At 41.0% G+C, this 16,616-nt stretch overlaps 1 protein-coding gene across 2 annotated transcripts in view; it reads right to left on the bottom strand.

Annotated features, from left to right (window-relative positions):
* The window catches only part of SGSM2 (small G protein signaling modulator 2), a 475,991-nt gene that overhangs the window by 109,487 nt on the left and 349,888 nt on the right, over positions 1–16,616 (bottom strand). For both annotated transcript variants that reach the window (XM_089683765.1, XM_089683766.1), the window contains exons 8-11: positions 15,507–15,631; positions 4,090–4,157; positions 3,459–3,622; positions 70–202 (exon numbers count right to left, since the gene is read on the bottom strand). In XM_089683765.1, coding sequence (XP_089539891.1) covers positions 70–202; positions 3,459–3,622; positions 4,090–4,157; positions 15,507–15,631 — 490 coding nt within the window. The remainder of the gene's footprint in view (positions 1–69; positions 203–3,458; positions 3,623–4,089; positions 4,158–15,506; positions 15,632–16,616) is intronic.

Here is a 16,616-nt window from a genome sequence, read left to right as displayed (position 1 = left end):
AAGAAGAAAGGTATGTATGAATGTCTTGTGTGTACAAATACAATAAGCAAGTACCATAAACTAACTTACTGTTGTCATGTTTATGTCCAGCGTAGATGATTCTGAAGACATAATCTGTAGTTAACTCTTCTACAAAACTGTCATCAAAGTCTACTGACTTATTAGAGCTGTTTCTTTTTCTCAGTTTTGGAAATACTTTTCCCTGTTAAACAAAAAAAAAAAAGGTCACATCTAAGTGGTTTCTAGCAGGTTTAAAGTGTGTGTACAGCCAAAACCTTTTTGGGGTGGAGTTGCAAAGCATTAGAACCCGTTTCAATTTGCTAATGTTGCTTGGATCTTTGCTTCCTAAATTAATTGTAACTGTCCTGTTGACAATTGTCAACAAGCTCTAAAGCAGTGGTCTCCAAACTGTGGCCCAAGGGTCGGATCCGGCCATTTGCTTGCTTTTATCTGGCCCTTGGGGCAATATTTCATCCTCTGATGCCAACATTGAGGCATAATTATCCCCCATTGACAGCAACAAAGGGGCACAATTCCTCTGAATGACACCAACGATGGGACACAGTTCCTTCCAATGACACCAATGATGGGGCACAATTCCTCCCAGTGACACCAACAATGAGAAACAATTCCTCTCACTGACACCAAAGGTAGGGCATTGTTTACTCCCATTTTCTACTTACAATGGCCACAGTCTGGCCCCCCTAAAGTCCGAAGAACAGTAAATTGGCCCTTTATTTAGAGAGTTTGGACACCTCTGCTCTAAAGCATTGGGAAATCCAAAATGTTACAGCTGTCCTCAGGACAAGAGGTAAAGGTAAAATATCCAATGGAAAGCCATATTATGTTAACGGTTGCCTTAAGAGATTTCCTCTTAATCACACACTTGTGTCTTGAGGACAGGAGGTGAATGGAAATCTCCCCAATAGGACACAGACAGCACAAAATAAATTGAATTGGGTTTTAATCTTTCTGTACTGAAAAAAAAGCTTTGGTTATACATACTGTACACTCAATCCTATTGCACATGGGGCTGTCTAGGTGCAATGAGTCCCTCCCAGCATTTTAGTGCTCCTGAGAGGGACAGGTGCAGCATTCAGCCCAAATGCCTGCAGCCTGTAAGAGTCTGTGGCAGGCTATGGCTGGATGGGGCTGAATGGTGCATTGAGTGATACTTGCGTTTAAGGGACCTATGCATTCAGGGACAAAGGGACAAAGGTCCAGAAGGATGCACTGCATTAAGACAGCCTTTGTGCAATGGGCCTTAGTCAGCTACTGCTGGGAAAGCACACTAAACAGAGTTGTCAGATGTTTATATCTACAGTTAAGTCTATATATATTTGGACACAGGCACAATTTTAGATTTTTTCCGGTATTTACCAAAACATATTCAAGCTATAGTTATATAATGGATATGGGTGGAAAGTGCACACTCACAGGTTTAATTTGAGGGTATGTACATCCAAACTGAATTACAGCTCTTAAGAGTAACCAGCCTCTCTTTTTCAAGGGACCAAAAGCAATTGGACAATCGAATCAAAAGCTGTTTTATAGGCAGGTGTGGGTTACTTCTTCATTATTTCTTCATCAATTAAGCAGGTAAAAGCTTTGGAGTTGATTCTAAGTGTGGTATTTGCATTTGGAATCTATTGCTGTGAACCTACATCATACATTCAAAGGAGCTGTCCATGCAAGTGAAACAGGCCATTGTAAGGCTTCAAGAACAAAACAAATCCATCAGAGAGATAGCCGCAACATTAGGAGTGGCCAAATCAACAGTTTGGTACATTTTGAGGAAAGAAGAATGCACTGGTGCGCTCAGCAACATAAAAAGGCATGGAAATTCATGGAAGACAACAGTAGTGGATGATCGCAGGATCCTCTCTATGGTAAAGAAAAACCCATTCACAACATCCAGACAAGTGAAGGACACTCTCCAGGAGGTGGGCATATCATTGTCAAAGTCTACAATCAAGAGAAGACTTCACGAGAGCAAATAAAGAGGGTTCACCACAAGCTGCAAACCATTCATAAGCCTGAAGAATAGAAAAGCCAGATTAGACTTTGCCAAAAAACATTTAAAAAAGCCAGACCAGTTCTGGAAAAGCATTCTTTGGACGGATGAAACTAAGATTAATCTGTACCAGAATGATGGGAAAAAAAGTGCTGAGAAGGCTTGGAACAGCTCATGATCCAAAGCATACAACGTCATCTGTAAAACATGGTGGAGGCAGTGTGATAGCATGGGCATGCATGGCTACCAGTGGCACTGGCTCATTGGTGTTTATTGGTGATGTGACAGAAGGCAGAAGCAGCTGGATGAATTCTGCAGTGTTTAGAGATATACTGTCAGCTCAGATTCAGCCAAATGCAGCAAAGTTGATTGGACGGCGCTTCACAGTACAGATAGATAATGATCCAAAACACACTGCAAAAGCAACCCAGGAGCTTTTGAAGGAAAAGAAGTTGAATATTCTGCAATGGCCGAGTCAATCACCTAATCTCAGCCCAATTGAGCATGCATTTCACTTGCTGAAGGTGAAACTAAAGGCAGAAAGACCCACAAACAAAGAACAACTGAAGACAGCTGCAGTTAGAGCCTGGCAAAGCATCAGAAAGGAGGAAACCCAGTCTTTGGTAATGTCCATGGGTTCCAAACTTCAGGCAGTCATTGCCAGTAAAGGATTCTCAACAAAATATTAAAAATTAACATTTTAATTATGATTATATTCATCTGTCCAATTACATTTGAGCCCCTGAAAATGGAGAAACTGTGTATAAAAATTATTGCATTTCAACCCCTTGAATTAAAGCTGAAAGTCTGCACTTCAAATTCATTTGGATTGTTGCATTTTAATTTATTCTGGTGGAATACAGAGCCAAAAGTATGAAAATTGTGCCTGTGTCCACATATATATGGACCTAACTGTATGTGCTGCAGTGCAGTGCATTATGGTAAAAGCAGGCTGCCTGAACTGGTAAGTCCAAAAAAAAGAATGGCAATATTTTAAAATGCACATGTAATTATTTTTTAATGGGATGTCATATGACCAGCAGACTGAGATTATTCTCACTTAAGTTCCCAGGCTAAAGCATGCAAAATACAAGTTAAAGCTCATTAAAATGCAATTAGCAGCTTGCCCTTTTCACAACACAAAAGGCCTGATTTGCAAAGTTAAAAAGCCAAGATAAGTATTTTTTTTTTTTTTAAAAGGTAAATTTTTTTCAGTTGAGCCCTACGATATTTGAAAATGATGTGGCTGAAAATAGAGTGCCTTAGGCTAGTGTTTAAACTTTGTGAATTGAGCATAAAGAATGAATCCAGTCTAGGTAGTATTCTTTGCAACCCCAATGAGGCAACTTAAATAATTCTGCTTGCTATATGTATGGCTTCCACATTTCTTTTCTTGAATATTTTTATCCATGGGAACTAAGTGCTCATGGATTGTCTAACATACCTTGCCCCTCTGTGACCATAGTGGAGGCTCTAGCTGTCCTCTAGGTAGAAGACCATTTTCAAGGCAAGATAGGAAGGCAAGAAGATGTCCCCCTGGAGGGAAGTGGAGTGGAGGTCTCTGGATACCATCTTGGCTGACCAGTACAAGGACTCCCCTGCTGTCTGCTATACGTGGAAAAAGGTCAAAGGGTAATTATAAAGTATAGACATGATTGGTGAAGGTACAATCAGATACAGAGAAACACACTTTACAGATTTATTTACTAAGAGAAAATGCAAAAAAGGGAGTGCATTAACCCAAATTACCAACAGTCATATGCCATCGCTTTGACTGTCCCATACTGTTAAATTTAAAATCTATATTGCTTCAGTAAAGGAAAAATGTAGACTGCATTGCTGGTATCCTTCTGAAAATACTAACTACATTGTATGATGTAGGTTAATTTTTGATCAGTGATAGTACTAACGTTAGTGGATCGGTATGACATGTATTGCTGGTGATGTGAATATAAAATTTTAGCTCATTCTGCATTATAGTCTTAACAGTGACTCAGCACAGATTGCATATACTGCATGTTTCTCTTATTTACAATTTTCCTTATACATAATATATGGATTAAACTTTTACTTACGCTGCTGGTGGCAATGTATACAGACTATCTGACTTATTGGCACGATTAGAGCATAGTCCCAAAACACACTGAAGAGACAGAGAAAGATAAAATTACTGTTAAATACACGGCAAGTGATACCAGACAAGGTGATGTTTTATTTAGGCTAAATGATTAAAGGCAATAACCTTAGAAAACTATCTACACTACCTGTTATTATTATATATATAGGGTGCCCATAGACATGAGAGGACATAGTTTCTATCTAGCTGCATTCAGCTGAATCAGAAAATGATCTGATATCTGTGGGCATTTGCTGACAGTCCAGTCAATAGATCATGGGGAAACATGATCAGGCAGGTATCTAACCTTCTTCAACCTCCAGCTACAAGGTACCCCACAGTGCAGAAATTGGTATGAGTTCCACAAAGAGACAGCCTCATCACTACATGTTCCTTCCTTCTGTAGACAAACATAGATATGAAGACCTGAATGGTGGTATTTTGAGATGCAAAGCATAACTAGGTGCATTCAACCCTACTCTACCAAAATAGTTTTTAAATGGTTTACCATTTTCATGTGTACAATTAAAATAGACACAAATCAATCACAAAATTGTGTGAATGAAATGTGTAACCAAAATCCTCTGCTAGTGAGTTTTTGAGTAGACCATGTAGACTGAGGATCAGTGCAAACAATATAATGGTATCCAATCACCAGCTCTTGAATTTGGGCCTTCTTTGCTGGTTTGTCATAGATGGTTATTGAAAACATCTTGTATTGTCTGGCATAGAGCTAGCACCCTTTAGTACAATAAACATAGGGGTAACCTAACAGTGTTAACAATTATGAATATCTGCATTTATTTTGCTAAATTGATTCATTAGGTGGCCAAACCACCAAAAATAATTTAGTCACAGGTAGCATCTTGTGGGCTGAGTCATCCAAAATGGTACCCATACCTTCTGTTTTAAAAATTAGACCTCCTAGTACTGACAGTGGAAGTGATGTAGACATGTTCATTCACGAGCAGAGATCTCAGCACCAGAACCCATGAGCGACATTAGAAATCACAAAAACTTTTCAGAATATCCCAAAAAACAACATATCAGTTTTGGGGTTGCTAAAAAGCAAACTCCAGTCAAACTATAAAAATGTTTATTCAAAAATGGCATGCACAGCCTACCTGCTGAATGGCACCAATTGTCATTCTGCTACAAGCTAGCTGTATTGTTGCCTAAATAACTATATTTTCTGCTATGCAGGTCAGAATTTTCAGGGGTCTAAGTAATGTTCTCTCAAACCACACTGCAGTCTTATACATTCATGTGAAAGCATGAAAAGAAAATAGAACATCAGAGAATCATATGGTGAAAGTCCTACCCAAAGTCCTTTGAGAAGCCTGCTATATCTGGCTGCTTTGGGTTTTTAAAAAACTCAAAACAAGGCAAATTGATTGGACTTTTTGAAAGGTTTTTGGTATTTTATGTACAGTAATAGTAGTACATGTTGTCTGGTATTATTTTAATTTAAGCTCCAAGTACCCAGTCACATTATAGCTTATACTCTTGGTAAGCTGCAATAGTAACACACAATGCACATAAGGTACATAAGGTAAGAATGTGTATAATATGGTATTCATGCATAAATTTACTTTTTATTTGGTAGGTGAGTAAGCATGCATTCTCTTTATATCAAAGCAAAGAAATCTAAAAAAAAATAGTCAACTATTTCTTTGTATACCTCGCCTTGTATTAAACCAAGCAAATCTTGAAAATGAGCCAATTACTTCTCTGCATAACTCTAACAGAACAAATAAATGGTTAAACACATTCAACTGAAAAACGCTAAGAGGTTAAATGCTGTTTATTACTGCACATCTGCCAACTCTCCTTGAAGTCAGGGTCAGTCTAATAGGCTGACATCTATGTCCCTGATGGTGTTCCCGTATGGATAAGCAAAATGACCTTTCTACATTTACAAAGTGACGTTAAAATAGGATAATATTATTCTATTGAACACATTGAGATTTGCTTGATACAGTAGTGAAAAGCAACAGTGATATTTAATATCTAGACTCCCACAACAGCCAATCACATATTTTTTGAAAGGTGTTAATTATTTTCAGTTTTTACAATTATTGAGACATATTCATTGGGGTAAAACATGAAAGCCAAGTGTGTGTACATGAACACCTAATAAAGAAGGGGGGCTGTGCATGTGAATAGTGAGAGCCAGCTTCAACATACATAGACTACAGGTGCCAACCAAATAATTCATTGTGCTTGATTTACTAAAACTGGAGAATGCAAAATCTGGTGCAGCTGTGCACGGTAGCCAATCAGCTTCAGCTTTTTCAATTAAACTTTGTCTAAAAAAAACTGGAAGCTGATTGGTTTCTATGCAGAGCTGAACCAGATTTTGCACTCTCCACTTTTAGTAGGCTGATTGCCTACTGTATTTTCTCTCATACAACCCTCATGTCCCTATCCCCAATTTGAAAAATTCGATCACACCTCCATCTTAAAAATTAACAACTCAGAGTCAATTTCCCTAAATATCTCTCTTCCCTCTGAAGTTGTGACTCTCTGAAAGGAGAACTACTCCTTTCAGTGGATCTCAACCTTCATCAAATACCTAAGAATCCAACTACAGCTGAACCTTTGGGACTTATACTCCCCCAACTTTACTCACTTATACCTCCTCCAGTCAGACCTGAAAAACTGGAATAAAAATATTTATATTATTTATTTCAGGTATTTATATAGCACTGTCAATTTACGTAGTGCTTTACATACATATATTGACTATTCAGATCAATCCCTAACCCTCAAGGGGGAGTTAACCGGAGTACCCAGAGGAAATCCATGCAAGCACAGGGAGAACATGCAAACTCCAGACAGGTGGTGCTGTGACTGGGATTTGAACCAGTGACCCTAATACTGCAAGGCAGAAGTGCTAACCATTAAGCCACTGTGAAAATGAATGCCCTTCCCAGGTTACTTTATTTGTTCCAAAATATTCCCATCACTATCCCCAGCTCATATTTTTACCTCGCTTCAATTGATATTATGCACTTTTCTTTGGAATAACAAATCCCCAAGAATAAGCTACCTCACTCTACCAAAATCAAAAGGAGGTATTGGCCTTCCTGACCTTCAGATATACTACTGGTCAGTTATCTAGAATAGTTTTCTGGAACATTCACTAAACTCTTAAGGACTTGGAGCTGCATGAACACACATTCTCTGCAATCCCCTCATATTCCAGCCCACGGATCATGAAAGTCCAAATCCCCAGTGCTTGTCATAATTATCTGCTAATTAAGGCGACCCTTCAGACTTTCCATATTCTAAGAAAAATTTCATCCTCACCTCCACTTATAGCCCTCTAACCCCTATGACACTCAACCTTGAATTCCCACCAGGTATCTGCCACTTTTTCCTCCTGTGGACCTAGGCCCTCTCTCGGTTGTTGGTGATAGAACAAGAACATATCACTACGTCCCCCTCACCTCCAACAATTACTTGATGACCTGGAGAATCGCAGCCGACGATAAAACATCTGACTCTGAGGGATCCCTGAGTCAACACCTCAGGGAGAGCTCCGATCCACAGTAACAGCCATGTTCAACAGATACTTAATTGTCCACAGGATACATCGACAGGGTCCACAGGACCCTTGGGCCTCAAGCCCCCCCTACCTGACAGGCAACGAGATGTGTTGTGCCATTTACATTCTTACACCCTCAAGGAGGAAATATTACAACGTGCTTGGCACGTAGCCATCTTAGCATTTGACAATGCAGCCGTCCATCTCCTGCCAGATGTTTTGAGACGGACTCTGTTAATGCGCAAGACACTCAAACCTTTACCTAAACGGCTTGGTGAATCGGGTCTAACCTACAAATAGAGCCAACCATTCCATGTGATCATGAGGAAGGAGAATCGTATGTTCTCCCTCCGTTAACCTTCTGATCTTTTTTTTGCTTTTGCAGAAATGGACCCAGTCCATGTTCCAAACTGGCTGACCATTGTTGCCTCACCAGATCCTCCACCAAGAGTTCTGAGGAGCCAAACCCAAAGGGAAAGATCCAACCGGCGTTCTCGTAGAGGACGACAACGGAACTCTGAACAAAATGCATCATGAAGATGTAGTCTCACACATGGCCTTTCATCATAGTTCTTATGAGACTACTACGCATGGTATGAAGGTGATACCTTTACCTTGGATGGTCCCTCGTTAAGGGGCCTGACAGGAGACAGGGTACATCCTTCTTTTACATATGCTATGTCTACGGAGCTACAGTGGCTACTATTTGACCCGTGTTATTAACATATAACTTTTCCTGTAGTGGCAGGAATGATTGCAGTGATGTCTGCAGGGGATGCTGTCTATCCTTTATGGCCTACCCACTTCCCAACGGTCTATCATAGTCCATCTCCATCCTCTAAATCGAAGGTTACCAGCATTTTAATATCGAACTTCCTTGCCTGGCAGCTCTTTGATGTCCACACGGACAATGAGGGCAGGTTCCTACTGCTTTAAGGGCGGATCGATACACATACATTTATTCTTGCAAACATTTAGTTGCTCAACAGTGATCCGCTTCCAACCCTAGATACATTCCTTTCTACACTCGACTCCTAATATTGGGAGGTGATTTTAACCTGACCCTGGACCCTTGTCGAGATTCCTCTAACAGCAGTTTGTTGATATTTGGAGGAAATTACACCCACAGGAAAAATAATTTACCTTCTATTCTTTCATGCATGGCTCCTATTCCAGGATCGATTTTTTCCTGATCAAACACTCGACCACACCTCAGGTCTCTAAGGCAGAAATTGGTCACATTGCTCTGTTGGACCATGCACCAATCTCTTTGGAACTATTGGTACACACAACCCAGCCTAAACCATCAACTTGGCGACTCAATGAGGCCTTTTGAAAGACCCCATCATAGTTGTAGATGTACTTCAAGAACGTACCACATTTTTTGCTAACAACATAAATTCCGTAGATAACCCGCTCTCAGTATGGTCTGCCCATAAATGCATTGTAAGAGGGATACTGATTGAACATGGCCATTTAGCCAAGCAGAAAAAGGCAAAAACGTTGTCAGACCTCCTGACCAGGCTTCATATCCTGGAGCGCACTTATAGGACGGGAATGGATCGTACGGTTGAAACTGACCTTTTGAGGGTTCGCAAATCTATTTGAGAGCACTCCCTTTATGAAGCAAAACATGTTTTATTGAAGGCCAGGTGCTCTTTCTATGAGTTTGGTGACAAATGTGGCGGTTTACTGGCCAATGCCCTTCGGGCCAAACAATCTCAAACTTATGTATCCGCCTTGTCACCTCCATCCAACCCAAAGATTCATTCTAATCCGGACCTAGCTAAAGCTTTTAGAGACTTTTACTCTACGCACTACAATCTGGACCCAGCCTTGATGACTTTTCTGAGGTCAATGAATCTCTTGGATATGCGACATTACATCTGGGAATCAAACCTTCCAACACTTACTAATGAAGAAACAGACACTTTGTCCCAACCTATTTTGCCAGAGGAATTTGCTGTAGCCGTGGCCTCTACCCAGCCTGGAAAGGCACCTGGACCAGATGGTTTCACCATAGCCTATTACAAAACCTTCCAGATGATCCAAGCACCCATTTTACCAAAGCTTTTAATGCTAATATGGACGGCAAAGTTGTCCCATCAGATCTTCTGCACACTAGCATATCTGTTATTTCCAAACCGGGTAAGGATCCGCTACTCTGTGGTAGTTACAGACCTATTTCACTCTTGAATTGTGATGTGAAGCTCTTCATCAAAATAAAAGCCATGCAATTGTCCCCTTTGTTACCCTGTATTATTTAATTGAACCAGGTAGGTTTTGTCCCAACACGAGAAGGCTGTGATAACACCATAAGGACCCTCAATATCATCGCCAAGGTACGGAGATCTCATACCCCACTTTTACTCCTGTCCATGTAAATGGATTCAATTCAGACCCATTTATGATATCCAATGGAACTAGATAGGGCTGTCCACTGTCGCCCCTATTGTTCATCCTTACCTTGGAACCATTTCTTCAACACATTAGACACAACATTTCCGTTCAGGATTTGCTTACGAAAGATTACCACCATAAGGTAACAGCATATGATGACGATCTGCTTTTCTATGTCACCAGCCCCCTTACTTCCTTACCCTCCCTTGTCTTGGAGTTGGAAAATTCTCCAATTTTAAAGTTAATCTTCAAAAGCTTTAAATGTGTCCCTCTCTGCTATAACAATTGCTAGACTTCGCCCTTACTTTCCATTTAAATGGGCTAGGCAATTTATACAACACTTAGGGACCAAAATCCCAGCGCACCTAGATGCAATCTACTCCCTTAACTTAATCTGCTGATGTAAAAAAATGGGACTCCCTTGCCTTATCATGGTTTGGTCATTGTAATGTGCTGAAAATGAATGTTATGCCATGGTTATTATACCTATTACAGGCCCTACCAGTTAAACTGCCACAAGCTTTCTTCCACTCTGCCACTCTGTGTGCTCTGCCTTCACTCGATTTGTTTGGCATGGTAAACATCCGTGCTTAAGTAGAAATTTGTTGCGCAGGCCCAAACTGAGAGGTGGCTTAGGCTTCCCTGACCCAGCGCTATACTATACAGCTGTTCAAATGACCAGAGTGGTGGAATGGTGTAGAGACCAGAAGCACCAATTATGGGTCAAACTGAAACAGGAAATGGCGGGGGCCCTGCTTTCAGGACTTCCACGGGCAGGAAAGCAACGTATATCCCATTTTACTACTCTCCCACTAATAGGCCCCGTGCTGGCCGAACTGGACAGATTTTTCACATTGGCCAATAATAGGCCACCCAGGATTTCTACGTGGGCTTACTGATTCTAGCTTTAGATCCCTGTCGTCTCAGGGTCTAATGCACGCACCTCACTTTTTACGTCCCACTGGATGGGTCTCGCTACGTACTTTGTTCCCCAGTCCGTCTACCTCTATCACAGATTGTTGGAAGACCCTCAAGCTATCTCATTTCCTGTGTTCTCTACCTAAACATTCACTTTTCCATAGAAAATTACACGCATTCGAGGAAATGTGCTTGGGAGAAGGCTCGATCCAAAGCTCTTTCTACTTCCTATAAATACCTTTTGGAACTTTACGCTCAGTCTGATCCCCCCTACTTGGCTAAATGGGAACAAGACTTACAGGTCACTTTCTCTGACTCCCAAAAGGAACTAATACTTTTCTTTGCACATAAATCATCCGTACTTACAAAATAGTGACTTGTTGGTATAGGACCCCGTCGGTCCTTGTGAAACTGTACCCTCAACAAAGTGATTGTTGTTGGAGATGTGGTTCGTGTTTAGGTACTCACTTACATATTTTTATGAATGTCTCAAACTTCAAACCTTTTGGCAACCTGTGCTCCTCCTTCAAAATTTACGGACATCTCCTTGCGAGATAATCCTGCTGAAATTGTGCTCAATCTTACTCCCCTATCGCAGAAATCTTTACTAAAACACATGTTGAATGCAGCACGGGCCTGTATTCCTAGCTTATGAAAACAACAATCTCCCCCAACAGCTGTCCAATGGCTTGCAAGGGTGAATGATATAGAACAACTGGAGGACCTGACCTCAACCCTGCGAGACAAGACTGAGGAACATAAGACCAGGTGGTTCTATTGGAATACCTTTAATTTCTCTGATGAATATATGCAATATGTGTGAACAGCATGATCTGCTTCTGTCTGCTCTCTAAATGGATGGAGGTAGAGATGTGCCTCCCCTGAGTTCCGGCAGAGGTGACCCCACCCCCGTTTTGTGTAAAGTCCAATTCCTGTTTGAGAAGTCAGTGCAGCCAAGGACTTCAGCCATGGTCCACAGAGTAAGCAGGCAAGTGGGTAGTCGGCCGCAATTTCCGATGCACCCTCTCTAGGTCCAGCTACAGGCCTCTTACAATAGGCGGCGGAGTGATACAGCTGCACTCCGCCTGCCCTCTGGTGTCTATCCCGCCTTCATGGGACAGGAACAGGGCAGAGGACAACGGCAGGCCAATCAGCAGCAAATGCGAGCAGTTGAGCAGACTTTGACAAATAAAAAAAGATGATAATGTAAAAAAAGCAACATGTTATGAACAAACAGTTGGCCCAAAGAGATCCAACCCCAAACTCCAATATTCTTAGGGGCCACAAGTGATGCTCTGAGTGAAGAGTGCATCATGTGAGTTTGAGCTCCCAGAAGTGTTGGAGGCTGCGGCTGAGGTAAGTGTTTTGTTTGGGCAGTTCTGTTGGGGAGGGGGGGGGGGGCAATGGACTGTCAAATATATCATATGCTGAGCTGTATTTTATATATATATATATATACAGTCATGGCCGAAATTGTTGGCACCCTTGATATTTTTCCTGAAAATCAAGTATTTCACACAAAAAAGGTATTGCATTAACACATGTTTTGCTATACACATGTTTATTCCCTTTGTATGTATTGGAACAAATATAAAACAGAGGCAGAAAAGCAAATATGACATAATGTCACACAAAACCCCAAAAATGGGCTGGACAAAAGTATTGGCACCCTTAACTTAATATTTGGTTGCACACCCTTTGGAAAACATAACTGAAATCAGTCGCTTCCTATAACCATCAATAAGCTTCTGACACCTCTCACCCGGAATTTTGGACCACTCTTCCTTTGCAAACAGCTCCAGGTCTCTCTTATTGGAAGGACACCTTTTCCCAACAGCAATTTTAAGATCTCTCCACAGGTGTTCAATGGGATTTAGATCTGGGCTCATTGCTGGCCACTTCAGAACTCTCCAGCGCTTCTTTGCCATCCATTTCTGAGTGCTTTTTGACGTATGTTTGGGGTCATTGTCCTGCTGGAAGACCCAGGATCTTGGACGCAAACCCAGCTTTCTGACACTGGGCCCTACAGTGCGACCCAAAATCCTTTGGTAATCCTCAGATTTCATGATGCCTTGCACACAGTCAAGGCACCCAGTGCCAGAGGCAGCAAAACAACCCCAAAACATCATTGAACCTCCACCATATTTTACCGTAGGTACTGTGTTTTGTTCTTTGTAGGCCTCATTCCGTTTTCGGTAAACAGTAGAATGATGTGCTTTACCGAAAAGCTCTATCTTGGTCTCATCTGTCCACAAGACGTTTTCCCAGAAGGCTTTTGGCTTACTCAAGTACATTTTGGCAAACTGTAGTCTTGCTTTTTTATGTCTCTGTGTCAGCAGTGGGGTCCTCCTGGGTCTCCTGCCATAGCGTTTCATTTCATTTAAATGTCGACGGATAGTTCGCGCTGACACTGATGCTCCCTGAGCCTGCAGGACAGCTTGAATGTCTTTGGAACATGTTTGGGGCTGCTTATCCACCATCCGGACTATTCTGCGTTGCAATCTTTCATCAATTTTCCTCATCCGTCCACGACCAGGGAGATTAGCTACAGTGCCATGGGTTGCAAACTTCTTGATAATGTTGCGCACTGTGGACAAAGGCAAATCTAGTTCTCTGGAGATGGACTTGTAACCTTGAGATTGTTGATATTTTGCCACAATTTTGGTTCTCAGGTCCTCAGACAGTTCTCGTCTCCTCTTTCTGTTGTCCATGCTTAGTGTGGCACAGACAGACACACAATGCAAAGGTTAAGTGAACGTCTCTCCTTTTTATCTGCTTTCAGGTGTGATTTCTATATTGCCCACACCTGTTACTTGCCCCAGGTGAGTTTACAGGAGCATCACATGCTTGTAACATTCTTATTTATCCGCAGTTGTGAAAGGGTGCCAATACTTTTGTCCAGCCCATTTTTGGAGGTTTGTGTGACATTATGTCGAATTTGCTTTCTTTCCTCCCTTTTTTTGTTTTGTCCCAATACACACAAAGGGAATAAACATGTGTATAGCAAAACATGTGTTAATGCAATACGTTTCGTGAGAAATACATGATTTCCTGGAGAAATATCAAGGGTGCCAACAATTTTGGCCATGACTGTATATATATATATATATTTATTTATTTATTTATTTTTATAGTACAGCCCAGCATATGAAGATGTTTTTTTCTGACACTCCACTGTTTCCCTTCCACAACAGAACTGGCTGCTTGCTATTCTATGCGGTGCAATTTGCATTTATACATTTTGTACTGACGTAAAATTATTAGTTAGGGTATTTTGAGCATTTTCACAAGTACGAATACTCATGAAAATACTCAGTATCGGCACTGATACCGGTATCAGTGCATCCCTACTAGAAACTACATTTTAACCAATAGTTAGCATGGATTTACAAAAGACCGAAGTTGCAAACAAATCTTATTTCTTTTTATGAAGACATAAACAAAATCTTAGACAAAGGATTGGCTGTAGATATTGTATACTTGGATGTTGGAAAAGCATTTGACTTTGTCATCGCCCCAGTTCATACAGGAGCGGTGCTGGAAACCTCCCTACACCGATCCTATGATGAGTTAGTGAGCAGAGAGTGGGAATGAAGGGCGATTTCAAATGCCATGGCTTTCTCTCCTCTCCTACAGCTGAGAATCTGGAGCATCTACCTCCATCCTCCGATGGACGACACCAAGGTATACATCCCCACACACCTTACTCTCCCACTCTCCACTCAGCATGGGATCAATGCAGGGAGGTTTCCTCACCGCTCCTGTGAACTCAGGCTATGACAAGTACAGTATCAGAAACTACTTGACCTGAAAATATTGGTACTCGTACTCTTCAACCAAAAATTGGTATCGATGCAAAACCTCTTCTACATGGTCTTTTAGTAAACTCTCAATCCAGTGGTACCACCCAAGTCTAAAAATTTAAAACCATGGCTTTGAAATAACAGAGCTCAACATTTTGAGGACACATGGGTGTAAACCATCTTTTAGGCCTATGTCAATACTATCCCCATTATGGACTTGAGCTCCCCCATGTTTCTTTGTATGTACAGAGCTGAATTAGGTATTTAACTTGTTCAGCTCTTTGGACCTACTATGTAAGTCCAAAGAGTGAACCATTAATCACAAGCTAATGGCTGCAATAGCAGTGTCCATTTTCTTCAGCTGGCTTTCGCCTTGAAAGTGAAAGTGATGTGGTGGCTCTATAGAAATGCATTGCCAGAATTTCTAAGCTCTTCACTCAACTCAGAATGTGTTTTTGTTACAGTCTGTCTCAGTTACAGAGATATCCCATTATTTCCTGTCCTGACAGAAGTGAAGAGAAATTTCCCAAACAGGAATACAGACAGCAGTAAATAGCTGAAATCCTTTCCTGCTTTTATCAAATACAAAAATAGAAATTTTTGGCAGGAGTTGGGCTTTAAGTTTTAGTTATTTTGTTTTAGTTTGGGTGATTTTTATTGAACCCCTTCGGCCAAATCCTTACGCTGTTACTGTCATGGTATTACCTCTTTTCAAGTTCTGATTCTCCCAGAGTCCCATTTAATAACTGGTTAGGAGTCCATTTTAATGTCAAATTTTCCCCGCTCTGATGAAGTGAAAGATATCCAGGAATGGCTTCCATATCTTCTTTCTACAGAAGAGTTTAAACATCACAAAATTGTATATATTTCAGGACAAATAACTATAAATCTACTGGTACATCAAATTCAGCATTATGAAGTTTTAGTCATCAATGCAATGCAAACCAAGGTGCTGAATATAATATCTTAGTACACATGCTTGTCTGTGTATTATTACTTACACAGTTGAAGACACCAGACATGCTAACCATAGCCAAAAAAGCCGTCATCATAGTACACAGGACATATGTAGCATGTTAAGTCCTTTTGCCTCATTGCTGCATCCGTCCCTCCCAACTTGCGACAATTCTCAGCTCTGAAAATGAAGCCGGGAGTTGCTGTGTACATTCACCAGCTCTAGCAGCTGCAGCTGTTAAAAAAAATTATTGTCTGACTCCGTGTTTATCAACACAATTCAGACGCAAAACAGAGATACAAAGTAGCATGGTTACTTTTGTATCTTTTCTGTTCAAATCATCTGATCAAAGGGCTGAATTTCTGGTACTATATTTTTATTGGAATTTACAAGTGTACAAAAGTAGGATACACAGTAAAAAAATAAACAGGCAACCAAACTGGGTTACGAAAGTACAACGGAACAGGTAAGAACACCCCGATGTGGGCACTGAAAATAACCAGTAACGTCATAACATGCGAGGTCATTAGAGTTGGAAAACTATATATGTAATGAGACCCAAGGAAAAATCAAGAGTACTTGGTATACAGTTCCAAACATTACCCCACACTGGGGAAAGCTAGGAGATAAATCTGGAGCCCAGGAAAATACGAGGGCTCCACACTTCAACATGTAATGTGGCATAGGGATGGGTTACCATATGGTTACCATCTGGCCCTGCAAAACAATGGCCAAAAACAAATGGCAAAAACTGGGCAAAAAAGGGGTAAGAAAATAGGCAGAAGGGAAAAGAGGAAAAAAGGAGGGGTCAGGAAAAGACGAGGCTGAGAGAGCAGGAAAAGGGGAGAAGAAGAGAAAAG

This window comes from Staurois parvus, unplaced genomic scaffold (genome assembly GCF_062004578.1).
Source record: "Staurois parvus isolate SC_StPar_1 unplaced genomic scaffold, SC_StPar_1.0 ptg000321l, whole genome shotgun sequence".
NCBI lineage: Eukaryota > Metazoa > Chordata > Amphibia > Anura > Ranidae > Staurois > Staurois parvus.
Note: the sequence above shows the minus strand (reverse complement) of the source record. Positions and strands in the feature narration are given on the sequence as shown.